This window comes from Zophobas morio, unplaced genomic scaffold (genome assembly GCF_036711695.1).
Source record: "Zophobas morio isolate AGI-343-1 ecotype UQ-CSIRO unplaced genomic scaffold, CSIRO_AGI_Zmor_V1 ptg000044l, whole genome shotgun sequence".
Classification (NCBI taxonomy): domain Eukaryota; kingdom Metazoa; phylum Arthropoda; class Insecta; order Coleoptera; family Tenebrionidae; genus Zophobas; species Zophobas morio.
Genome location: NW_026972149.1, coordinates 5,009,191 through 5,036,674, shown reverse-complemented (window position 1 = coordinate 5,036,674; position 27,484 = coordinate 5,009,191). Strand labels below are relative to the sequence as shown.

The window sequence follows — 27,484 nt, the reverse complement described above, 5'->3', positions numbered from 1 at the left end:
ATAAAATACGCAAAGACACTCCATAAATAAACTATCCTTGCTACGACTAGAAAGTGAATAATTACCACACATCATACGACATTTTTTACTATAGCCAACAGGGTCGTTAATATTGCCATTATGGCAATTAACCCCGTTAGTGCAAAAAGAACAGAACATAAAACGGTTTACCTTTAAGTCGGTGAGGTCAACTCACTGTGGACAAAATCCGTAAATTAGTGCAGTGAAATTCGACAGATTATCATCTAGAAGTGTCAAAGTGACCCCAAGCCGACCCGACTTATCGCCACTTGATCTAGTACACATTCTTACAACATATAGTTGCTTCTCAACTGTAACAGCTATACTTAGTTGGATGGATAACTACAAAGAATTCCATCATGAAATTTTATTGCGTACATACTGAACAAAAATGGATATGTGTTGGGGACTTCTTGCAACCATTCTTTCTTATTGCAATTGTGGATTCTTTTAGTGTAATTACGGACGCCAATTACTCGAATTTCTTTTTCAAGAATCCTGCGATTTAAAGCCGCGTTCACACAGCACCGATCGATTATTATAATATTAAAAAATCAAATTAATTGCGACTCGACCGTTTTAGGAGTAAACAATTCCGAGAACGACTTATCTTGATAATTTATTATGGATACCGAAACAATTTAGCATCCGACGCGACGTTTCGTATTTGTAAAATGTATCAGCACCTGTGTTTTCGCAGAGGGAGATATGACCCTAAACTAGACATCTGTCAAGTGTAACAAGTCATTTAACAACCGGAAAAACTAGTGATTTTATTGAGTGAGTAAATATTTAGCGATTTACCGGTTAAGAAGCCCCAACCAGTTCATCAAGTTCAAATTGTATCACTTATAGGTGTATACTACTATGAATGAATTTAGTCTGGTAATAGTCGCTACACAGTCGCCACGCACGCGTTTTTTCGCCGAAAAAGTGAAATTGGGTACCGAATCCTTGACCTTCAAAATTATTTATGATTTGATGGCGCGCTCGAAGATTTTGCCAATTCCTAATTAGCTTACGTAATTTCTCAAATATTTCGAATAAATTATTACATTCGACTAAAAAATGCATCTTGGGCTTAAGCAGGTACGTCTATACATATTTTATTTAAGTACGTAGAAAATAAAAACTTATTTATAACAAAATACAAAAACACACTAAAACCGACTACCGATGACAACGCAAAAATTAATAAGCAATTTCAAAGAAATCAAGCAGGCATTTTTTGACGTCACGTCACGTTTTTTACCTGAAAATTTCAATATCTGACCACTACACAATTAAATAGTACTAACTTCAACAAATTAGAAAAATATTCCCTGTAACCACAGTTAAGTAACAATTTCACTGTAAAATTAACAGTATCATAAAATCCCTAAGAATGTCGCCAGAAGTTCGCTGGATTTTTCATAAATTTGTTTAGTGCGATAGCACTTCACATAAAATCTTTTATATCCCATTCCAATTGAATGCGACTTCCTGACAAGTTTAAACACTAATAAAGCAGAGTTTTTTCGTAGCCTAACGTTCATTAATTCAAAACACGCTCATTAATTAGGTACATACTGATTTATAGTTCTGAATTTTGTTCTAATTTGAGCGTTAGCATCCTTAATCGCGGCAAAATTTGGAAAGTCAAGAATTTATCTCAAGTCAAGGTGGCGTTGATTTTTGACAACGTGGAACGACACAACTTAACCTCACTTTTAATTTCTGCGTATTAAAATTGACGCTTTTCAACAACTCTATCAAGTGTCATTTATACACGACGAAAATTTCGATCTTCCAATAATAATTTATATATATGAAGATAATAACGCAAGATAAAAACAGCCGTAACACTGATTAAACCGCTTGTACTTTGACAATGAAATGACATCATCGAAGAAAAATCACAATTTCGGTGCTTGTAGTTTAATCAGAGATAAAAGAAATGGCCCACTTTGCGCGGAATTTTCAATCTTTTGATAACCTGCGTGAAACTCAACGGTTTAAGTGCGTGACTGCGCAAGCCACGTTGCCAAATTTAAATCAGATTTTTTGTTTCTTGATTTTTCTAATGTACTTAATGTGGCAACTCTTACTGAGACACTGGAAAAGCAGTTGTATGGCTTGTTGTAAATTAAAAATATTATTAACACAAAATTAATGTCAAAACAGTGACTACACGGAAGCTTAAACTTTCGCAAAAAGTATCAAGTTACTGAAGAAAATCACACAAAAATAGCAAATGAAGTGGAATACCTTCTCTTGGTATTTCAGAGAGAGAAAGAATATTATCGAGAAAATAAGCTAAATATAAATTTAAATCTACTTTGGTGGACTTCCTTTCATTACGAACTGTCAATCTGACGAGATTGGTTCCACATTTAAGATAAACACAAAGGCGTTTACAGAATTTAAATGTTTCATTTCTTTACCAAGACGTAAGTACCTGTGGATTTTTATGCAAAACCTGACAAATATAACCGTCAAGTTAAAAAAATTAAATTTATAACAAAAATTAGGACAATGAAATATTCCACAGGGATAGCAGGTCATACATTTTCTTGACAAACATAGAACATTTTTGTGTTTTAAATTCCGCCCTTGATACTTAGAACCTAATTTGACGATCAATAATTTTATTCACACTGTGGTGACTATAGGCAACCAACTATACATAGTTACCTTGAGATGGCGCGCACCACTTCGAATTCACTCATTTTCCGCCGCCAATTTTCTTTGAATTATTAATAAATTCTGACTCGAACGGGACTTAGAAATGTGACAGAACGTTCCACTAACAATAAAACACGCAATGATGTAATGAAATCATTTTCTATTCTCGTTATATTGATCCGAGTCTAGTTACCGCTATGTCTGCAGATCTAGTGGTGGATTCTCAAATTCGCAGCTGGGTTTTTTTGCCCATCGTTGTTATAACATTTCTTGTTGGAATTTTGCGCCACTACATATCACTTTTGATAAGTGGGCAGAAAAAACTTGATCAAAACCAACTAAGGGACAGGTATGACATTATTGTTGTCGATTCGTTGACTGTACAAAAAAATTGCAGCCAGATATTGGTACGGGCGCGAGTTTTGCGCGAAAATGCCAAATTCATACCAAAAGCGGCCTTTATTCTAAGAAAACAGGCTTTCAATAAAGATGGGGATGGTTACTTGACGAGAAGGCGGCCACCTTCAACGCAAAATTTAATGACAGATCCGACTTTAATGACTGATATGTTGAAGGGTAACTTGACTAACGTGTTACCGATGATTATTATAGGCGGCTGGATTAATTGGATGTTTTCTGGATTTATAACAAGTAAATCGTATAGAACACAATTTTTCTTTATTTATCAAAATTTTCAGCTAAAGTTCCGTTTCCTCTAACTTTGCGATTTAAGTCGATGTTGCAACGAGGCATAGAACTCACCCACCTTGACGCATCATGGGTTTCTTCAGCTTCTTGGTATTTCTTAAACGTGTTCGGCCTAAGAAGTATATATACGTTAGTACTGGGGGAAAATAATGGTACCGAGTATAGCTTTAACGAGAATCAAATCAAAAGTTGTTTTATAGCTGCAGATCAGAATAAACAAATGGAAGAACAAATGTCAGGAGCCGCAATCACAATGCCAAATGATGCTAATGCGCCGTTTAAGGCAGAATGGGAAGCTTTAGAAATACTTGACCATCATTGGGTTTTAGAAGGAGTTGAGGGTCGCTTGCTTCGGGATAATAAAAAGTGTGCTCGAAAAAAGTGATATAGTGTAGAATTTTAACACGTTTGTAGTCAAGTTCGGGATTCTGTCAACAGATGGCACTCGATGCATGTAATTGTAATAACTCAGGCACAGACAAAGCGTTCTAAAAATGCGTTGTCTTCAGTTTAGAATCAAACGGGAAGTAGAGGGGCGGGTACAGTAAAATAAATGATAATTTACAAATTTGTCGACAATGATAAAAGGGACAGGTATTTATATAGTGAGATATAACCAAGGTACAAGAATTTACACTTTTTATATGTACATTAAATGTAATAAAGTATAGTTTACACAAAAATTAGTTCATCTTGTTAAATGTGTTCGTTACCGGCAACCAATTGTGTTCACACCTTTTATATTTATTACATAATTATAGTAATTAAAGATGATTAAAGTATGTAAACAAAGTGTTTTGACACCAAGAGCTAAAAAATATTTGAAGTGTGTATGTTTATTACGGTGTGTATCCGCTCCATCCAGCGAATCTGGTATAAATAATGCGTTCACTGGCTACCGCTTAGCTTCCACAAATAGCCGAGTACCCGTTTTGTGACAATTTTTTTGCTCTAATTTGCTCTGTTTATTTACTTTTTCGTGTCTTATTTTGGTTAGACGAATTCAAATAAATCCAAGATAAAAATCACCTGTTGCAAGATGCTGGACGCATGCGTACTCTTCAAATCTCTTACCAGAATCCGTTGGTCACTGCGAAGTTATCGTTCTAAGCAGAAGTATCGTATTAGTGTATCTGTTGACATTTCTCTCAATTAAACAAACGAAACATGTGATTTAGTGTAAATTATAAATTAAAAGTGTTTACAAACACGATGCTTTTGTTATTTTTTTTCAAGTGAAAGTTAGTCGTGTCGAATTGGTTTTGGGTTCGCGGCTTTTTGTGTTGTTTTTGAAAAGTTCACTTCTTTGGAATTTGGTAGGCGTTTTGTTGATTTCCTTGTATATTATATGCACATCTGTTAATATTTCGAAGCATTTTTAATTGATTGTGCATTGCGTGATATTTTTTTCTATTCGAATAAATAATTAAATGAATACCTGTTTGGAAAATGCTATTTTTAGCGATGATAATGTCGTAGAACCAAAGTTTTATACCTTTTATTGATGTTATTGTTGCTAGAAGCGGTAGCGTGCTATTTACGTAAACACACTACATTTAAATAGATTCTTCTATAGGTGTACTAAATTCGTGTGGCAACCCTATATGGCTATCGTCGCTAGAGAATCTGCACCTGTTGAGTACCGAAAAGGACAAATATTTAGTACTTACAGAATTATGTAAATACTATAAACCTTCACACTGTATTTGCACTCTTATTATCATCTGTTATCAAATTTGCCGACATGTTTTCGCTACAAAGCCGATACTTATTTTGGAAAAGTGTTTAAACCTAGTGTCTGGGTGACAGGGGACAAACAAAATTGTCAAAAATTTGACAATTTTTGACGTGACGTTAGGTTTTTTTGTCGCCAAAAATTCTGATGATGTGATCCTGTGGGTTCCTAAAGTGGCGCTAGGGTGCTGCCTTAGTCAATGACAAAAACTTAATAAGGCGTAGGTTATTGTTACATTATTCATACCGCAACCAACTCCTTTATAGAATGTCATCAAATGTTATAATGACCTGACCCGTGGGATACACATTGATTATATAGTCCATATTTCTTAATTTTATCATGCAAATATGTACGTGGGTCGAGAAAGAATTGAATCTGCATACTATATGGTGTAAAAACTGAATGCCAAGTTGGAAGGATCTAGCTTCATTCACGTTTAAACATGTCTTCCTGAAGCTAGTACAAATTTCCCCATCATTAGTTTTCCCCAGGCCATCATCCTCCAGATGTTAAATGAACCCAATTTGCTAACAAAACGTTTCAAAGAGCCAGCAATGAATCGAGTTACATTCTAACTGATGATTACAATAGATATTCAAAGTGAAAACCACCCATAATAGTTGGTATTCTGCACACGTGCAACAATACTGCTCACTACCTGATTAATTCTAGAATTTAAATGATTTCGTGTTTTTAGATAGCCAGCTTGTTTCGAAAACATCTAGTGATTTCAAATCGGGTGGGCTTGGAGGATACTAATGGTCAAATATGTTTGTACAGTGTTAACATTAACAATTAGGAGCGAAGTACGAATGCGAGGAGTTTTTGACGTAACTGAATCGATTAGAGTAACAACGACCTTTAAATGTGTTGTAAATTGCGCCGAATGCTCTATTCCAGTGCAAATAAAAATGGAAATAAATGTATTTTAAGTGCTGTAACCTTTCAGAGGCGTTTAATTATAGTAACTGAAGAAAATAAGAATGAAAAAATGTGATTTTAAATAGCTTCATTCATTAGAGTAAAAATAGCATAGGTAAATGACTTTCATATGTGAGAATAAAAAATGAGGTTTTTTGTCTGTGTGTAAATTTGCCCACCGTTTAAAACAAGCGCCGAGTCTTTTTTAAATATCGTTATCAGTACTATAAACATGATATAACAATCACTATCATATTGATTTTTCTGATAAAGAGTTTTGATGTGTACCTATTTTTGTTTTAGTTGTGCAAATTCTGGAAGATAGTTAAGGATGTCGTACTCGCAGGGTTTAAGGGCGAACAATGACAATGGTAAGTATCTAGTTCAAGCGAAAACTAATTAACTTGATTTCGTGAAAATTGGTAGAGACGAACTTTCCCTTTTCTTCTTTTGGTTGTAAATCTAATTAATGACTTAATTAAGAGTTGCGCTACAAATATCGTTACCGCGGCAATATCCTTGTTACTTGTGTGTACTTATTTGTCTCCGGATCGTCAATATTTGGATAAAAGAGTATACAGGTGTGATGGCTTTCTAATCGTTTGGCCACTCTGTTTAGAGATGTCCTCATTTTAGTCCCAGGGGTCAATTAATTCTCTTGTTTATTCGCCGATCATGGTTAATTTTAAATTGAATAATTCGTCGCACATATAAATAACCATGAGATGAGGTTAACAAAAGCACGGCGGCTTCATTTATCGACAATTTAGATAAAATTACTACTAGGCTGCAGCCTGATTTCTATTTTAACGAAACGCCCACTTACCAATACTGCTATAATTTTTTGTCTACCTTCCTAATTTAGCTTTGTGTTATTAAAGTTCATCGACTTTTGTCTAATTTTACAACGAGATAGTTAAGATTATCTCGGGATGGCACACACTTTTACTTCGACTCTTCCACGATTTTAACTTCATTAATCAAATAATGACAGGCGTGCAGTGTTTTTTCTTAACTGTAATGCCACATAATAATCAATCATTCTTTTACGGGTAGATGGGGAGTCGAGATGTCCCATGGTACGAAAATAAAAAGCGAGATGACGGTATCGGTTTACGCCCCCGAGTCAGACGACACTTTCTCTAATTCTGTTACATACAACCGAAATCAGCTAGGCAGTGTTTGGAAAAAATGTAACTAAAAGCTGTTAATAATTTTAACTGTTGCAAAATATTTCGATTTTCGCAATTTTGGAATTTTCAAATTTTATATACAGCGTCGTTAAAAGTTTCATTCAAATCGTATGTGCTTGAGAGATAATTCGTACGCTGTTATCTGAATTTAATCTTTGGTAGTCAGTGTCACATTTTCGTTGTAGTGCAGTATTCAGTATTGATTTTAGATAACTCTGCAAAAATGACAAATCGTGTTCTTATTTTTACTGTTTCACTGTATTTCATTTGAAAACGTCAGTTAATGTTTGACAAAAATGTTTTGAGAGACCCTGTATACAGTAAGAACACTACTTTTGTATACTAATAAAAACGTATAATCTGAAATTTAAGAGTCTATAAAACCATAAATATAGAGATGTAAATAATGAACAGAGGCGGATTTGTTTTATTTTACAGCGGATTTATCTGTGTGTATATTGAATATCAACACTTGTTTGCGTTGTATGTAGTTGACTTTCAACAATCGAATACTTTAGCGGCAACTATCCTAAATACAACCCTGAAATTTTTTAATCATACTTAAAATACTGACTATATCAAAAACATATACAGCAAGAATTGAACTCTTACACACGAATAACCTTTTAGAAAAGGTAAAAAAGCTATTATACTATATAGTTTTACTTTTGACCTTCTCATAAATTGGAGTGAAACAAATAAAATTATTAATTACACTAGTATCTCTTTCATTATCGCCGCAGTTGTTTACGATTCAGTTCTTTTATTAGATTTTTTAATGTGAAGTAGGATATTTTATAGGATCGAATAGACTTCCATAAATCATATTGTTAATTATTAATGCAATTTTTTAAAACAATACGTTTTTTTCCTTCTCGAAAGAACAAAAGTTGAAAAGTTAAGTCCTTGAATTTTACACATCCAGCAAAATTTTGAGATGACGTCATCATAAAACCGGTACAAAATTTGTAAGACTATACCATCTTTATAATAATCTCAAAACATTGGCTATAAATTGTGAAATGTTGTACAATTTTGATTTTTTTTTCAAAAATCTGGACCTCAAATCACAAGTTTATTAAATTTAAGTAAGGATTTATTATACAAAAGTTTGTGAAGTTATTAGATTGTTTATTAAGGATGATCAGACAAATTTTGGTTACTGTCTGCACGATATTCCTAAAATACAGATTCACAATCAGCCCAGTAGTTTCAGAAATTTTCTCTACCAACAGACAACAGACGGAAATGGGAGACCTATTTTGTGGTACTACAGAAAGTAAAAAATTGAAAAGTTGTTGTTGACCTGTGTGAATGTTAAGAATAGAATTTTTTTCTGTTTTTCTCTCCCAAAATTTGATGACGTTATCTACAATTTTCTTTTTAATCATATGTATTGTGATGAATTTTTCCTTCGTTGTCAGATCGGGGGACGGGGGTAATTACAGTATCCATATTTCTTGTTTTAAACATGTTTTAAGTTTTTTCTTGTGAAAAGAAGACTACGTATATTAAGAAAAAAAGGCAAAATATAAGCCCCGCCCACCCACCCTATCTCAATTCTGACGAATCTTTTTATTTTATGTAAGCCCGAGGCGAAACTTAATTCCAAAATTAAGTAAAATATTTTTCTACCAGAAATTACCATGTGACACCTTCTTAAGTAATCGTGTTATACAAAGAAAACCAAATGTACTATGTAAAAAAGAAAGCCAACAGATAAGCCCTACCCATCCGTCTCGATCTCAATCGTGACGAATTTTTCATTCGTTGTCATTCCGAGGGGCGGAGCGTAATTGCAAAATCGATACTCCCCTAAAAAAAATGTAAAATGTAAGCCCCGCCCACCCGCCCTGTCTCAATTGTGATGATTTTTTTTTAATTGTCGTAAGCCGAGAGGCGGCGATTAATTACAAAATCCTTATTTTTGTACGAAAAATTACCATGTGAAACATGTTCTTACGTAATATTAAACTTATATTTTGCCTTTTTTCTTTTTGCAATTATAGGGCGGGGCTTAATTCCAGAATCTGTATTTACCTACAAAAATTTACTATTTTAAACATGTTTTAAGTTTGTAAGAATAAAAAAATCATCACAATTGAGATGGGGTGGGTGGGCGGGGTTTATATTTTTCCTTTTTCTTCCTAATATACGTAGTATTCCTTGAACAACACGATATTCAAAAACATGTTTTTATTTTCTTGTAAAGAAACAAATATTTTGCAGTTAATCTCCGCCTCCTTGGTTCATGGCGAATAAAAAAATCATCACAATCGAGACAGGGCGGGTGGGCGGGCTAACATTTTACCTTTTATTTTAATATGTGTAGACTTGTTTTCACATGATGAAACTTAAAACGTGTTTAAAATGGTAAATTTGTATAAGGAAATATGAATTTGACAATTAGGCTATGCCCCATGATTGCAAAATCCATAAAATGTACCATTTTAACCATGTCTTAAGTTTTTTGTTGTGAAAAGTTGGCTATGTCTATTAAGAAAAAAGGCAAAATATGAGCCCCGCCCACCCGCCCTATCTCAATTGTGGTGATTTGTTTTATTCGTCGTGAGCCAAGGGGGCGGGTCATAATTGCAAAATCCTTATTTCTCGACAAGAAAATAAAAAACATGTTATGTCAATTCTCGATTGTGGTGAGTTTTTCATTCGTTGTCAGATCGAGAGGTGGGGCTTAATTCCAAACTCCACGTTTACATACCAAAATTTACTATTTTAAACATGTTTTAAGTTTCTAAGAATAAAAAATCATCACAATTGAGATTGGGTGGGTGGGCGGGGTCTATATTTTGATTGTTTCTTCATAATTTACATAGTATTCTTTGAACAACACGATATTCAAAAACATGTTTTTAATTTTTTGTAAAGAAACAAATATTTTACAGTTAAGTTCCGCCCCCTTGGTTCTCGGCGAATAAAAAAAATCATCACAATTGAGACAGGGTGGGTGGGCGGGCTTACATTTTGGCTTGTTGTTTTAATATGTGTAGACTTCTTTTCACATGATGAAACTTAAAACATCTTTAAAATGGTAAATTTGTGGAAAGAAAGATCGATTTTGCAATTAGGCTCCGCTCTATAATTGCAAAATTCATACTTTCTTGGAAAATGTACCATTTTAACCATGTTTTAAGTTTCTTGTTGTGAAAAGATGGCTACGTCTATTAAGAAAAAAATCAAAATATATGCCCCGCCCACTCGCCCTATCTCAATTGTGATGATTTGTTTTATTCGTCGTGAGCCAAGGGGGGATCATAATTGCAAAACCCTTATTTCTCTACGGGGAATTAAAAACATGTTTTTGAGTATCGTGTTGAAAGAAAAACTAATTGTATAAAAGAAGAAAGCCAAAGTAAACTCCGCCCATCTGTCTCGATCTCAGTCGTGACGAATTTTTCATTCGTTGTCAGACCGAGGGGCGGGGCGTAATTGTAAAATTGGTTTTTCCTACAAAATTTGCCATTTTAAACATGCTTTAAGTTTCTCAAGTAAGAGTAATGAGTTTGGATACTATTATTAATATTCTCAACAGGATAGTCCTGGAAAATAGAAATAGCCCACCTAATTTTTATGGATGAACTTCTGTCAGATAATCTTGATTATCCTTCTATTGTTTTCTTGTCTACCTGTTCTGTCCCAATTTTCGATGCTGCTTTACTTGATTCATCTTCATCTCGCTTTTGTGCAGATATTTATTCATAAATAGGAGGGTAGTAAACATTATTTGACACACTATACACCAAGTTGGAAAAATTAAAAATAAACTTACAAAGAAAATAATCATTTGACATTTATCAAATTAAGCTAACTTTTGTCAGATATAATAAGTAACACCAACGGAAGAATTGATGATGCATACAAAAAGTGTAGGAAAAATGCACAACTGATAAATGAAATTTCATATTAAAAAAATATACACGATAGTTAAAATGGAGTAATTTGTGTATATTGTCGTTAAAAATACTGAAAAACGTCAGCTATTACCTAGCCCAGTATGCTTTTGTCTAGATGGCTTTGATGACGTCAAACCAAACCGTGGGAACATTGTTACCACATGCCGACACAATAATATCTAACGTGGATGATTTTTTTAATGACACATCTGTTCCTCATTAAAGTTGTACTCAAATGTATGGGGCATTTCATTTTTTAATGGTGTTATGACTGCGAAACGATGTTTACACCAACTGGGTTATACATATATTGAATGATATGTTGGTAATATGTGATATTTTACTAAATGTGAGAATCAATAAAACCTTAATATAGTATTGTGATTTTACGACACTGTTAAAGTGCTACCGATTAGATAAACAATAATGGCGATAATCTGTAATAAAATGGGCAATTATTGAGGCGTCAAAGTTGATGTAAATAGAGGTGGTTTTAAATCGTCTATGAAACGATTAGATCGTCATTTTATTTTTGTAAAATTTTGGGGGAGGTTCTACGATAAACAGATCTTGAAGGTGTAAAGGGGCGTGTTGGGACCAAAACCCGTAGATTTATGTTCAGTCGGAGTAATTTTGTTTTTAAATTTGCCGGTAAATGACAAAAGTTAAATTTAGAGTAGGAGTCTAAATTGCTTCGTTTTACTGATGGATGTAGACATTAATATCAAAGGGTTTAGAGGACGATAATGGGCCTACGTAAATTTAGAAAGCACACATTGGAAGTATGTAATTTGAAGCTATATTAGAATTAATTGCTCGGAAGAGTAGTATTTTTGTGTCGTCTTTGAAGTTTCCTCGCTCACTGACAGGCCAATTAAATTTCCTTTTGTTTTTGTTGTATTACAGGGTACATTTGGGACGGCAGTACTTGTTCCTGCTGCCCGTATGGCTACCACATCGATCTGGATTTCGTCCGATACTGCGAATCTGTCAGCCAGGAAGCCGATAGGACCGGATCGATCAAGCGCCGGAAAGATCGACGACGACAGAGGCAGTCCATGGAAGTCCTGCTCGGTATCACCCCTCCAGTCCTCGCCGTCCTGGAGCAAACCTACAAGGTACGCTAACCCCATCATAACCGGGAAACAAATAACCTTTTTTTCTCCAGCCGATCCAAGAGCAGGAAACTCCGAAAATAATCCAGACGAGCGGCAGCCAGTTTCCCGTAAGCCAAGATGCCTTCGACGACGCTGTCTCGGATTTCGAAAGGACTTTGCAGCGTTCCAAAAACAAATTGTCGAATAATTTGCCAGATGTTACCGCGGTTTCAGGTTAGTGCAAAGTTTTTTGATTTATGGGCGCCGGCGATGACTGGACAAGATCGGAAATAACGGAAACCTTGAATTTGTTGCCGTGATTATTTAAACGGTTAAGTTAAATGGAACGGCTAAAGTTGAAAGCGATGCGTCACGGTGGTTTTTTATTATGGTTGAGTGCAGGGGTACAATTAATGAAGTTTTGCGGAACTGTTTGTGTTAACATACAGTCGGTTGCTTATTTTTCTACAGTCCGGAAGCGTTTCCTGAAAGCTTTGACTCATTTGGCGAGATTACGCGGTATAAAAATATTTTTCTGTCCGTGGTGAATAATGCCATTCATTGCTCACGTCTTGCGAACAATCGCAAAATTGCTGCAATTATTTTCTGGATTTTATGACCTGTGTCGCAACTTCATCTGCATCGTTTGACATTATAAACAGAGTAAGAACTATTGATGATGGTGTTGGTAAATCGAATCGCACGTTTACCGCATGCCGGGCGGGTGCCCTTACCATTAGACTACAGAGGAGCTTATCTTTCCTCGCTTACTACTACGTATTATTGTGCCGCCACAATGGTAACGATAACTTCAAGCTCTACATTTGGGTTAAATAAAAGACAAATATAATAAAAAAAAAAAAACAATTAAAAAAAATTGGTTGAGAGTTATTTCAACTCTCGCTTCTGAAGCACAGCCCAACAAATACATCTCCTCTAAAAAATATAAAATTTGATTTTGCGGAATTTTACTTTCTCCTGATAACCTCTATGAAGTAAAAACAGTATAGAAGGTACTAGTCGCAGTATAATAGAAAAAAAGATTTCACTTCTTAAAAACACAATTGGGACCCCCGAGAAGGTTTCACATTAAAAAAAAAAATACATTTGGCTCCCCCGAGAAGGTTTCACATTTTTAAAAAAGACAGTTGGGACCCCCGAGAAGGTTTCACATTTAAAAAAATACATTTGGCTCCCCCGAGAAGGTTTTATATTTTTAAAAAAGAGAGTTGGGACTCTCGAGAAGGTTTCCCATTAAAAAAAGACATTTGGTGGCCTCGAGAAGGTTTTCATTTTTAAAAAAGACAATAGGGACCCTCGAGAAGGTTTCACATTAAAAAAAACACATTTGGCGCCCCCGAGAAGGTTTCGCATTAAAAAAAATACAACCCCCCAGAGGGTTTTACATTTTAAAAAAAGACAGTTGGGACCCCCGAGAAAATTTTACATTTTTAAAAAAGACAATTGGAACCCCCGAGAAGGTTTCCCATTAAAAAAAAGACATTTGGCGACCCCGAGGTTTTACATTTTTAAAAAAGACAGTTGGGACCCTCGAGAAGGTTTTACATTTTTAAAAAAGACTATTGGAACCCCGGAGAAGGTTTTACATAAAAAAATATACATTTGGCAACCCCGAGAAGGTTTTACATTTTTGAAAAAGACAGTTGGGACCCTCGAGAAAGTTTCGCATTAAAAAAAAAACATTTGGCGGCCCCGAGAAGGTTTTACATTTTTAAAAAACATAATTTGGACCCTCAAAAAGGTTTCACATCTAAAAAAATACGTTTGGCGGCCCCGAGAAGGTTTTACATTTTTAAAAAAGTCAGTTGAGACCCTCGAGAAGGTTTTATATTTTTAAAAAAGACAATTGGAACCCCGGAGAAGGTTTTACATTTTTAAAAAAACAGTTGGGACCCTCGAGAAGGTTTCCCATTAAAAAAAAAAACTTGGCGGCCCCGAGAAGGTTTTACATTTTTAAAAATGACAGTAGGGACCCCGAGAAGGTTTTACCTTATTAAAGAAGACAGTTGGGACTCCAGAGAAGGTTTCACATAAAAAAAAAAAACATTTGGCGACCTCGAGAAGGTTTTACAATTTTAAAAAAGACAATTGGGACCCACGAGAAGGTTTCACATTCTTAAGAAAGATATTTGGTGGCCTCGAGAAGGTTTACATTTTAAAAAAATACAGTTGGGACCCTCGAAAATGTTTCCCATTAAAAAAAAAGAGAGATGAAGCACCGAGAAGGTTTTACATTTTTAAAAAAGACAGTAGGGACCCCCGAGAAGGTTTTACCTTTTTAAAGAAGACAGTTGGGACCCCAGAGAAGGTTTCACATTAAAAAAAAAAAACATTTGGCAACCCCGAGAAGGTTTTACCTTTTTAAAGAACACAGTTGGGACTCCAGAGAAGGTTTCACATAAAAAAAAAAAAAAACATTTGGCGACCCCGAGAAGGTTTTACAATTTTAAAAAAGACAATTGGGACCCACGAGAAGGTTTCACATTCTTAAGAAAGATATTTGGTGGCCTCGAGAAGGTTTCCATTTTAAAAAATACAGTTGGGACCCTCGAAAAGGTTTCCCATTAAAAAAAAAGAGAGATGAAGCACCGAGAAGGTTTTACATTTTTTAAAAAGGCAATTGGGGGCTCGAGAAGGTTTCCCATTAAAAAAAAAAGACATTTGGCGCCCCCGAGAAGGTTTTATATTTTTAAAAAATACACTTTAGACCCTCCAGAAGGTTTCACCTTAAAAAAACACATTTGGCGCCACCGAGAAGGTTTCGCATTAAAAAAAATACATCCCCCAGAGGGTTTTACATTTTAAAAAAAGACAGTTGGTACCCCCGAGAAAATTTTACATTTTTAAAGAAGACAATTGGAACCCCCGAGAAGGTTTTCCATTAAAAAAAAAAAACAGTTGGGACCCTCAAGAAGGTTTTACATTTTTAAAAAAGACAAATGGAACCCCGGAGAAGGTTTTACATAAAAAAATACATATGGCGATCTCGAGAAGGTTTTACATGTTTAAAAAAGACAATTGGGACCCTCGAGAAAGTTTCCCATTAAAAAAGACATTTGGCGGCCCCGAGAAGGTTTTACATTTTTAAAAAAGACAGTTGGGACCCTCAAGAAGGTTTTACATTTTTAAAAAAACAATTGGAACCCGCGAGAAGGTTTTACATTAAAAAAAAAACAATTGGAACCCCGGAGAAGGTTTTACATAAAAAAATACATTTGGGGACCCCGAGGTTTCGCATTAAAAAAAAATACATCCCCCCAGAGGGTTTTACATTTTAAAAAGACAGTTGGGACCCCCGAGAAAATTTTACATGTTTAAAAATGACAATTGGGACCCCCGAGAAGGTTTCCCATTAAAAAAAAAGACATTTGGCGACCCCGAGAAGATTTTACATTTTTAAAAAAGACAGTTGGGACCCTCAAGAAGGTTTTACATTTTTAAAAAAGGCAATTGGAACCCGCGAGAAAGTTTTACATTTTTAAGAAAGACAATTGGGACCCTCGAGAAAGTTTCCCATGAAAAAAAAGACACTTGGCGGCCCCGAGAAGGTTTTACATTTTTAGAAATGACAATTGGGACCCGCGAGAAGGTTTTACATTTTTAAAAAAGACGATTGGAACCCCGGAGAAGGTTTTACATAAAAAAAATACATTTGGCGACCCTCAGGTTTTACATTTTTAAAAAAGACAGTTGGGACCCTCGAGAAAGTTTCCCATTAAAAAAAAAGACATTTGGCGGCCCCGAGAAAGTTTTACATTTTTAAAAAAGACAGTTGGGAATCTCAAGAAGGTTTTACATTTTTAAAAAAGACAATTGGAACCCGCGAGAAGGCTTTACATTTTTAAAAAAGACAATTCGAACCCCGGAGAAGGTTTTACATAAAAAAAAAATACATTTGGCGACCCCGAGAAGGTTTTACATTTTTAAGAAAGAGAATTGGGACCCTCCAGAAAGTTTCCCATGAAAAAAGACATTTGGCGGCCCCGAGAAGGTTTTACATTTTTAAAAAAGACAGTTGGGACCCTCAAGAAGGTTTTGCATTTTTAAAAAAGACAATTGGAACCTGCGAGAAGGTATTACATTTTTAAAAAAGACAATTGGAACTCCGGAGAAGGTTTTACGTAAAAAAAATACATTTGGCGACCCCGAGAAGGTTTTACATTTTTACGAAAGACAATTGGGACCCTCGAGAAAGTTTCCCATGAAAAAAAGACATTTGGCGGCCCCGAGAAGGTTTTACATTTTTAAAAAAGACAATTGGGACCCGCGAGAAGGTTTTACATTTTTAAAAAAGACAATTGGGACCCGCGAGAAGGTTTTACATTTTTAAAAAAGACGATTGGAACCCCGGAGAAGGTTTTACATAAAAAAAAATACATTTGGCGACCCCGAGAACGTTTTACATTTTTAAAAATGACAGTTGGGACCCTCGAGAAAGTTTCCCATTAAAGAAAAAGACATTTGGCGGCCCCGAGAAGATTTTATATTTTTAAAAAAGACAGTTGGGACCCTCAAGAAGATTTTACGTTTTTAAAAAAGACAATTCGAACCCGCGAGAAGGTTTTACATTTTTAAAAAAGGCGATTGGAACCCCGGAGAAGGTTTTACATAAAAAAAATACATTTGGCGACCCCGAGAACGTTTTACTTTTTTAAAAAAGACAGTTGGGACCCCCAAGAAAGTTTCCCATTAAAAAAAAAAGACATTTGGCGGCCCCGAGAAGGTTTTACATTTTTAAAAAAGACAGTTGGGACCCTCGAGAAAGTTTTACATTCTTAAAAAAGACAGTTGAGACCTTCGAGAAGGTTTTACATTTTAAAAAAAGACAGTTAGGACATCCGAGAAGGTTTTACATTTTGAAATAAAAAGGGGAGCGAATACGTTTTCGAGAAAGTGGGGCAATTTCATCAATAAAAAAATTCATATGACGTCGTAAACATGGATAATACACAACGCCAGAGAAAAAGAGAAAAAAAAAACCGAAAGGCCAATTTTGGAATCGAACGCGCGACGTCCGATCCGCATTCCTGACTCGTAACCACTAGACCACTACCGGGATGCCTTACGGTAATGGTAAACCGGTATTATTCCATGCATTATGTTTTTGCAAAAATTTGGACGGTTAGCTGTTATTGTTGTATAACAGTTAAATCAAATAAACTTAGAATTCTTTTTAAATGACGTCATCGAATTGCTGGTGGGGATGATTAACAAAATTTTGGGTAGCACTTAACCATCACAAAATTTAACAACAATCACTCCAGCAGTTTCGAAGATTACGTGTCCAATAAAAATGGGTACAGACATCAGACAGACAGACAGACGAAAACTGGGGACTTCTTTTTTCGTACTCTAGGTGCCATAAAACGTCGAGAAAATAAAAGTGGCAATTCGTCCGATGGACTCAATTACAATACTTCCTTAGCTTACGCGGTTCGCTGTAAGGTAACAATTAACACGATTTACTGATGTTAATTTTTACTTTCTCTGAATCCACAAGTGGATGTAAAATTATTTGCGCTAAACTTCTTTCTTCTCTCAGGCACAACAAATACCCCAGAGTATTTACGTTAAAGAGAATTTTCAAAAATTTTACATAATAATATTTTCAAACAATGTTACTAATTTTGCAGTTGTGATAAAAATATGAATCCAGTGTTTATGCAAACTTAAAAGTAAACGGATATCAGTGCATTGTTTAATTGTTTTTGTTGTTGCATACGTTTTTAACACACTGTACGTAAGATTGACAATAAAACCATATTTCAAATTTTCCAACTGTCAAGATATGATTTTTTTTAAAGAAGTCGAAAAATCATGACATGAAGTATTTTTTGTTTGTAAAAAAGTGATGATAATGGTGAAAGTCTCCCAATTTCGACAGGAAGAGAAATACATACAATAAATTAATAAATATAAATAAATAAAAATGCTTTCATAGATTTCACTTCACGTGCTCCAAAACTGAACGACACAATGGTGTTAACCTAAATTTTTACTGCTATGAATTCTGGCTAAACCCACGTTGGTGTATAGGTTATAATAAACAAATCTCCTGAAAATTTTGACGCAAGCGACGTTTCCTTGTCGCTAAGTTTTGTTTGCCATTTTACATATTTTCAAGATGTACAAAGTCATGATAAAGTGACGAACCAAAAATATAATACGTGTAAATATAATAACAAGTAAAGATAGTTATTTGGGGCAAGTTAAATGGTGACAGAGATTTTTTTACGTTAACAGAGTTTGACATATCGTCGCTATAGCAACAAATGTGTGTAATTTAATTAGCCCAAATAAATATTCTAATTTATTTTATCTTTGTGTAGTGATTTTTGGTACTTCATTAGCATTTTGTTAGAAAACAAAAGTAAAACAACACGCAACACCAGTGTATAATAAGTGTTTCAAAGATCTCCCCGGCACGAAATAGCCATTTATTTTACACACAATTACAAACTAAACTTTATGACAACTGCTTCCACGTTGATGACATAATAATGCCAATATTATGGTAAATGGGTTATGCCCCTTCCTGAAAGTTCTAAATATTTGAAAGAAGACAATGGAGAAAAACAATGGAAACCTTCTCACAATAGCCCCTCCTTTTGCACGATCGTTTAAAAAGATATATAATAATACACTGCATAGAATATCATGCATTTCATAAATACTGGCTGTTAATTTTTCATTTACGAAGACATCTCATGTGAAAAATTCGGCCTCGAAAGCATAACTTCCATTAATAAGAGACAAAATTGCGATAACGCGTTGAGCAAGTGGTGAAATAGAAAATTGAATTAGCGATTAAGAATAGACCGTAAATATTGATTACATCGCGTCCTTTACAAGCTTTTCTTCTGTCGCATAGTGCGACATTGAGTTTTTGTTTGCCAATTGTGCAAATATTGGGGCTTGTTTGTGATTGGTACACACAACGTGCGTGAAATTTTGGCGGGAATTCAATTTTCGCAACAATTACTCAGTCGACGACTTAACTGTGTAACTACAGTTATGTGCAGATCGCCACGATAACTCATCAGAATTATAGTAAATGACGTAAATTGCGAAGAAAGCTCCCATCGGCCGTTCCACATCATGATCCTTCAAAAGATAACCCGTTCGAGTAGCGCGCATGCGCGCGACGGTTATACCTCGCTAACTTTACAACTTTCCTGTCTGAGTTAAATAGTTTTATTGTAGATATACAATGAACGAACCAGTGTTTTCGGTTTTTAAAAACAATGTGACTTAAGTAACATGGAGCGCGTGGACTTATACCGTGTGTGTACTTCGGTGCTTTTGTTTTGCTACGTCGCGATTCGCACACTAATTATATATGTAGATAAAATAATTTATATTGATCCGAAATTATCCGAAAATTTCTATTGTGTGTGGGTGCGCTGTTTTGACCGAACTTTGTTATGTCCAGAGACCATCAAAAGGGCGCCGTCGAACTCCTCGATGTCTTCGGCCTCCGGCTCGAGCATGACTGTGTTGCCTGAAACGACGAATCGCGACTTCGACACCGTCAGTATAGAATCATGCGGTTTGAGCCCTTTGGCTTTACAAAGCATAAGAGAACAAATGGCAATCAGCTTAGAAAGGACGAGGAACTTAGAAGACCAAGTTAAACTAATCCCGCAACTGAAGGTACGTTTTAGTTTTTAGCTGTGATCAATAGAGCGCTTCCGGTTTCCGTTCGAATCAAGTGCGTTAAACTGTAGCAGATCGTAGATTACTTTTATTTTCGCACGGTTGTTGTGTTTTCGTAGGAAGCGTTCTTTGCATAATAATGTATTTGAACAATTGCTCGCTATCGCTCGAGTGTGCATTCACATGTTTTTACTATTTTATATCTAGGGTCGATTTTGTGCTTTCGTTGACTCACTTATGACTCGGTCTTTTTATTTCGTATTGATCCTACATGGGCCGGTGCGTGGACGTTAATTATAATTTTAAAACATATCTTATTGATTCTACTATCTGTGTTTTTTTGAGCAAATTAAATATTAAGAGCTTTTGTTGTGCTTTTATCTCGTAATTTTCCGAGGGGTGTCCTCTTGCGAGCACGTGGTTAGGTATTTAATATTTCAAGGATATTGAGTCATTATTTAGGGTTCTATCGCACGAGCTTTCAGTAAGCAGATGTCTTTGTTTTTGTGACGACCGATAATTGACGGGATAGACGATTACCTCATTAATTCTATTAACGTAAGTTGCTTACCTCACTAGTGTGTTGTTTCCTTTTTAAATTTATTTTGCAATTTTCACAAATGAACGCTTTTAAATTTACGAAAATACGAAACATTTGGTGATTATAGTGTAACGTACATTGGAAAATTGACCCATTTGCCTCAATATATAAAAACAGCCGAATTAAACAAATTAAATAGTAGATATGATTGCTTCGTTCTAAATATTGTAAGTTTTGTATCGATTTTCTTATAAAATATGTATAGAATTGACAGTCGTGTCAGTGAACCCATCCATAAAATATCACTATCTTCAAATTACTTCCGTATTAAAGGGGTTAATTTTAGGTATTTGTTAAGACGCAATTACTCTAATTGGTTAATAACAACAATCAAATTTTATTTTCGTAAAGAGTGAGCAGGTGACGGACTACAATGCAAGATTTATTATTTTCGAGACCGGTCCGCCAGACAATTGTGTAATTGCGCCTTTATGTTTAAGTTGTGAATCAACTGTGGCGTCTTTGACAGCTTGTCCGCCGCTTCTGGCTGTCCCCAGATGTTCTGAGAAAATTATTGCAACTATTTCCAGTTTTTAAAACTTTTATTGATGTCTGCGGTAACAAGGGACAAGGTTTGGCGCCATGGTTGGCGACAAGTCGCTGGCTGAAATTCTTTAAAGGACTAAATACACGACTAGAGCAAGTCAAGCTTTGATAAAGATTTTGAAAAAAAGTTTCATGGCTTCTATGTTTAAGTACATAATTGATTGAAGCAGTACGAACTCAGGTTTCGGTAATTTCGCTTCACAGAAATCGAATTCTAGGAAACAACTAGCGTGACAAGTTTCAGTCGAATGTATGCATGAATGAGTTTCGAATCAATGGTATATTGGTCTGAAAATTGTTCGCTTTTTTAATTACGCGTTCTGGAAATCGTTAAATCATAACCTCAACAAAACGGTTAAAATTGTTAGAAAAAATCCATGTCATTTTTTTACTTATTCTTCATCATAAAAAAAAAATGAACAGGTTTCATTTAAGTAGAATTTGGAGTATTAAGTTTAAAGATTTATGATAATTACTCTCCCATCCGAATTTCTATTTCGGCACAACCTGTAAATAAAAACCACAATTAAGGAATAATTTATTAAATAGTTCCCAGAAAAGCAAAAGTAGTTAACGTGCTACCAATACATAATCCATTTGGGAGCTATAAAGCACCTCATAAATTTAATTCATTTCGCTCGTTGTATTAGTGGAATGCGACACAATTATGAGTACAAAGAACTTTTTATAACAATTGTAAAATCCGCATAAAATTCATTGTATTCGCAATTCCATTAGTAGGCCGCTTGGTCTAAGTCATCTTTATTGCATATCGCGCAGGCGCATATCACTTTTTCGGTGGTAATAAGTATATTATCGTATTTAATCCGAAGACCTCGAAACTTGTTGAAAAAAGCATCTTTAAATCTTCATAATTTTTAATGATGTAATTTAATTTTCATACCAACCAGTTATTTGTGTAATAAATTTACTTTTTTTGGCGAAATATGCGTGGTAGCAGCGTTACCGCTCGTGTGGCAAACTTCATCCTCACGAACCGCTATCATTAAACGTTCATTGAATAATAAAGTGTTCCGCGTTAAATTATTATAACGGTGAACAATAATTGAACTTTTTTTATATCCGATGTATATTTCGTTGTAAAAAAAAAAATTCGAAACAGACTTTTCCACTCATGTTTTTCTGTTCACAGTGTATTGAAATGAGTGAATGCATGAACGAAGCACACCAATTAGATGTAATAGAAATCACAAGGACGAAAAATGCAGTACGAATGCAGCATGAAAAATTGCTGACGAATTTTAACGATGTGCAGCGAAGAGTGACGAACAAATTTTTATTTTTGTGGAATAAAACTATACACAAATTTCTAACTCGTTTGTTTGTTTTCGTTATGTCCATTGTGGTGCAAATAAGCGTCACTTTATCAAGCAAAATTAAATCTTTCCGGCATCGATTCACCTCGACTAAGGTACCAGGAGATCAGACTGCGTTAAGATATAAAATATATTTACCGGTGTCGTTATGCAGCCGATTTATAAAAAGGGGTAATTTTGTCAGTACGGTGACAGTAATTTGCACCACAATAGACATAATGTGTTTAAATCAAGTATGTCACACAGGCGCAAATCTAAGTTTCCATAATTGTACGTTCCGAGTCGTTGATATAAATAGGAAAACAAATTGGTCCTAAAACGGACCCTTGACTCAACTGTATATTTTGACTCGAGACACTCGTCGCTTTTTCTTTCTACAAAACGTTTTGTTCACGTATCTACACAAAAATTAATACAATTATAGCAACTGGCTGAAGCACGCTACTCCGTATTATTACTATTATTATAAAATCGCTAGACCGTATAAGCCCCTACGACATAATGCATACGTTTCATTGATATCACTTTCCCACAGGACCAACTATTGTCTCTTAAAGAAGAAAACCGCCGGCTCGTCCTCCAGCTGAAAGCCGAAGAGACTCAAAACTCCATCAACGCCAACTACATCCGTTTTCCGTCGAACAACCGCATGAAGTCCCAGTCCTTCACCAACATCGATAGTTTGGATGGTAAAAAAGTGCCGCCGCCGCCGCCCCCGCGTAAAGATTTCGGTGTGAATTGCGGGGTGCTCACTCGCAACGTAGGCGTCGGTCACCAAAACCCCAATACTAAAACCGTATCCACGACCACCTTCGACGACCTAACCGTCGATAAATGGTTCAACGAAAAAATCAAATTCATGAATAGTCAAAATTTAGCAAACAATGTATCCACGTCGACCCAAACCCCATCCAAAGACTCCCGCGGAGTCGCTAGTCAGACAATCGCAAAACTTGCAAAAATCGCAACTTCCACCCAAACCGCCGACACCAAAAAGCACTATTCGGACGCAAGCGTGTCGGCTTTCCCCCAGCGCAGAGACTTCAGTGTTCAGAAAAGTGTGGAGGTTTACAATGTAGGCACGTCGGATGATACCATCAGTGATGTCATTTGTGAGAAGTGTAACGTTTTTAAGTGTAGTATAGGCATAGGGCCGGATAGTAGCGAAGATGCGCATACGAGTCCGGTGTCTCTGGCGTTGCTTATGGGGCCTAGGAGCAAGTCGTTCAACTTGGGAGACGACAGACTTAATTTCTCGTCCAGGAGTCGCACTGTGGCCTGTCAACACGAGTCGCAAGGGGTGGCTAAAGGGTCGCAGTACGAGGCGAACGGCGTCAGTAGGGCGTGCCAATGCGAAACTAAGACGGTTTCCAAAGCCTCGCAATGGGAGGTTAAGTCAGTGCATAAAAATACGCAGTATGAGAGTTTTTCCGTTTCGAGGGATACCGATACCAAAGATCTGTTAACACCGACCCGGCACGTTGCATGTGAAGCCAAAGAACGCAAAAACGCTGTGGATGTTGCTTGTAATACCACAGACGAGAAAAACGTTTGTGTGAGGTGCACGAATAGAGAAAAGGAAGAGGTTGCGAAGAAGGATGGAACGCCCGCGCCGTCCAAGATTCCGAGACCGCAAATACCAACAACGCCGGTGGAAAATAGAAAGTTCAGACGGCAAGATACTTATACGAAAATATATTCTTCTCCGACGGATAAATCGCCCGTGTCGTCGACGCTAGGGTAAGTTCGATTTTGACTAGTAGTAATAGTACGTCCTGTGGGTATTAGTGTACATTCCAATCAATAAATCCAAGTGATAGTTTCATCTAATGATTTAGTTACACTGTGGAGTCAAGTGTTTATAGCGAAGTGGCGCAAACACAATTCGAACGTGACAAAAAAAATTAAGGCGTTTTATTCATAATCTTTTGAAACCGTTTTGCGTCATTTCAATGCAAATTCGATATGGAAGCCCTGTAATGACATAATTACAGTTTTATCATGCGTAATGGCGGTTATCCCATTAAGTAAAAACGTCTAGGTTGTAATTATAACAGTCGCAACATGTATCGTGCAGATCCAATTAAGAGAATTAAAATCGTCGTTATTTTTACCCACTCCCATGGAATTTTCTATCGTCACGCTACCGCCAGTCACACTCATTGGTGCTACGTAATTCTAATCTAAAAAAAATGAAGCTACTAATTAAGTGAGTGCTGTTGTGTGGAGGAAACCGAGATATTGTGGTTTCGTTACAATTATTGTTACATCTACTAGTCTATTGTGGTTTCTTTAACCACAAGTGTAGCGGATTTTGCACTCCTCGTACTAGTAAACTTCTCACGACTGTGACCTTGACAACTTAAAAATTGGTGAAAATTTGTGTCAGAAGGGGATGGTTCTACTCCACCAATCAATTAATTGTTTGACGCATGCGCGCAACTACCGAATACTATTGATGATACAACCAAAACAAAATCATCACTATCGCAGGGTTAATATTCCGATGTATCCCAGCAAATAATATGGTTTTCTTTCATTTTTAACCGAATGATAAGTTCAAACGAGTGCATTAATCAAAATGCGCATTGCTCATATATGCATCAACATATTCTTTTGACGAGGTAAAGCTTGCTGTTATGTAATTTTTATGTTGTATGGGTTTTGTACAGGTTGTCCGGGCTCGATTTGTCCCCGAAGTCTCCGTCGAACGAGCTATCGAATCCGCTAGATAAAGTCAAGCAGAATTTTAAACTACCTGAAGTTGCAGCACACGCTCAAAATGGTGTCAATACGCCACCTACAAAAGTGCAAATACAAGAATCTACACTGCCATTACCGGAGACAACTCTGTTTAACCCTGCAGCTGCTCAATCACACAGGAAAAAGTGAGTAGTTTGATAAAATAAAAGAAAAATCGGTTATATTTTTATATGTATGACAGTGGGTTTCAATTATGCTCCAAGTGACACGAACAAGTTAAAAGTTTAATTTTCTTCAGTGTTATATAACGACCACAAAAATAAAATTTTAATTACGCGCCAGTATGACGTATAACGCCTAGCTAATGCTAGTGGTGACCGTGAAGGTCAAGGTTCAAGGTCTTCCAATAACAAGCAAGCTTTTTGCTGCCTGTGTCACTATTGGTCGATTTACATTTCCCGCGCCGATTTTCGAACCACCAAACTTAGGAAATAGTCATTACCGTATTTACTACTCTTATTTCATTTTCAGACAATCCACTAGAAACAAACTTATCGAAAGATCTTAGATGTATTTAGTAATCAAAATAAACTTTGTGAACACTTTTATGTAATTTGTTGATGTTGCAATTGCTTATTTGCTTTTATTATTGAGAGTAATCGTATTAATTTGTCGTGTCTACGAAAATGACGATGTGCGCAAGCCCGGATTAATATGAATCAAGAATACTTCTACGTCTCGCATTTTATTTTATTTTCACTTACGAGATGCATGTGCTGTTTCTATTGGATGTTCTGAAACCTGATACTTTTCACGAAACCCCTCAGAGATAATCTTGTTAGCTGATCGATATCGTAATTATTTTGAAATTCAGTTGTAATTTTTGAAAACACGGCGCCTTCTTTCCAGAGCTGTGCCAAGTAAGGAAATGCAAGGTGCGATGAAAGTACTGAACGACTCCCTCCAAAAAAGTCAAACCAATCAAAGCAAGAATCTTAAAAACCATAATGCAATTAACATAGTGGAACAAGAATGGTTTAAAATATCAAGCCTTAACACGGCAAACCCGCTAGATGTTGAAGATTACTTAGACGCTTTTGAAGATGTGTCTTCTGTCCTCCTGCAATACGTTGTCAATATGACTGATGAAAGTGGCAATACGGCAATGCACTACGCTGTATCCCATGGGAATTTCGATGTTGTATCCATCCTACTCGATTCAAAAGTTTGTGATATTAATAAACCGAATAAGGCTGGTTATACAAGTGTTATGTTGGTATCATTGGTTAAAGTCAGGTCTCAGACACACGCCAGTGTCGTACGTAGGCTCTTCCAATTGGCTGATGTTAACATCAGAGCAAAGCAAGTATGTCGATTTTTGCTTTTTGTAGACTTAGAAATCTAATTGTTGTTTTGGTAGCATGGCCAAACTGCTTTAATGTTAGCGGTGAGCCACGGCAGCTTAGAAATGGTGAAAATGTTGTTAGAAGCAGGTGCGGACATCAATATCCAAGACGAAGATGGCAGCACTGCTTTGATGTGCGCAGCGGAACATGGGCATATCGATATCGTTAAACATTTCTTAAGTCAGCCCGATTGTGATTCCAGTATTACTGATGTTGTAAGTAAATGTTGGTGCGCCTGATTATCGCTATATTGTGTGCCGCTTTCAGGATGGCAGCACTGCGCTGAAAATCGCTATGGAAGCAGGTCATAGACATATCGGGGTACTACTTTACGCCCACCAAAGGAACATTCAAGGACTTCACGGCAAGAAAAAATCCAAACCTGCGAGTCCTAAAACCCCTTCGTCACCTTTGCCTCTACGAAGCAGCCATCGTGCCTTAACTGATACTAAAACTACTAAGTAGTAACTGATTTGTTAAATGTTTTTTACTTACATAGTTTAATGTTAACAGTGTGTCATATTTAGTTTTATGTCATTTTAAAATGTTATTCAGAGAGTATGTCTGGTAGGTAGCTGAACTTAACCGTTGTTGTAGTTTTGTAGGGACCAAATTGTCTTGACTTAATTCAACTTGCGACTACATTCCATTGTTACTACTTACGTTTATTTTTATTTAATTTTTGTATTATATTTGTATATTTGTAATTAATAGACTCACTTCCAATAAAAAATGGCCGTTATTACCCCCAACATGTTTGAATTAGAGATTTTTAACTATGTGTTAATGAAAATTAATGTTTCTAGGTTAGAATTTTGCGTACAAGTTACAATTATTAAAACCATCTATAAATAGTAATGAACAATTATATTGTCTTCAAAGTAGCTCCTTGAACTCTTTTTTTTGTTGCTAATGGAAAGTGACTGATCATTTAGATATATAATAAAAAATTGTGGACAAA

The 27,484-nt window shown here is 35.8% G+C and overlaps 2 protein-coding genes across 4 annotated transcripts; both read left to right on the top strand.

Annotated features, from left to right (window-relative positions):
• The first annotated feature begins 745 nt into the window (after positions 1 to 745).
• LOC135141697 (KN motif and ankyrin repeat domain-containing protein 3) lies at positions 746 to 27,256 on the top strand. Of its 3 annotated transcripts, none has more exons than XM_064073015.1 (10): positions 746 to 801; positions 6,356 to 6,423; positions 12,063 to 12,274; positions 12,325 to 12,487; positions 19,707 to 19,927; positions 22,950 to 24,154; positions 25,087 to 25,302; positions 26,027 to 26,483; positions 26,538 to 26,738; positions 26,791 to 27,256. In XM_064073015.1, exons 2-10 carry the CDS (start codon positions 6,384 to 6,386, stop codon positions 26,986 to 26,988), a joined length of 2,913 nt encoding a protein of 970 aa, XP_063929085.1. In that variant the 5' UTR covers positions 746 to 801; positions 6,356 to 6,383; the 3' UTR covers positions 26,989 to 27,256. The 3 variants fall into 3 exon arrangements, with proteins under 3 accessions (XP_063929085.1, XP_063929084.1, XP_063929086.1); XM_064073014.1 differs by lacking the exon at positions 746 to 801 and adding an exon at positions 4,483 to 4,709; XM_064073016.1 differs by lacking the exon at positions 746 to 801 and adding an exon at positions 5,223 to 5,348.
• LOC135141699 (ER membrane protein complex subunit 3-like) lies at positions 2,883 to 4,008 on the top strand. The gene is made up of 5 exons (XM_064073021.1): positions 2,883 to 3,034; positions 3,083 to 3,336; positions 3,384 to 3,545; positions 3,594 to 3,774; positions 3,832 to 4,008. The coding sequence occupies exons 1-5, from the start codon at positions 2,883 to 2,885 to the stop codon at positions 3,905 to 3,907; spliced, it is 825 nt and encodes a 274-aa protein (XP_063929091.1). The 3' UTR covers positions 3,908 to 4,008.
• Positions 27,257 to 27,484: the final 228 nt, after the last annotated feature.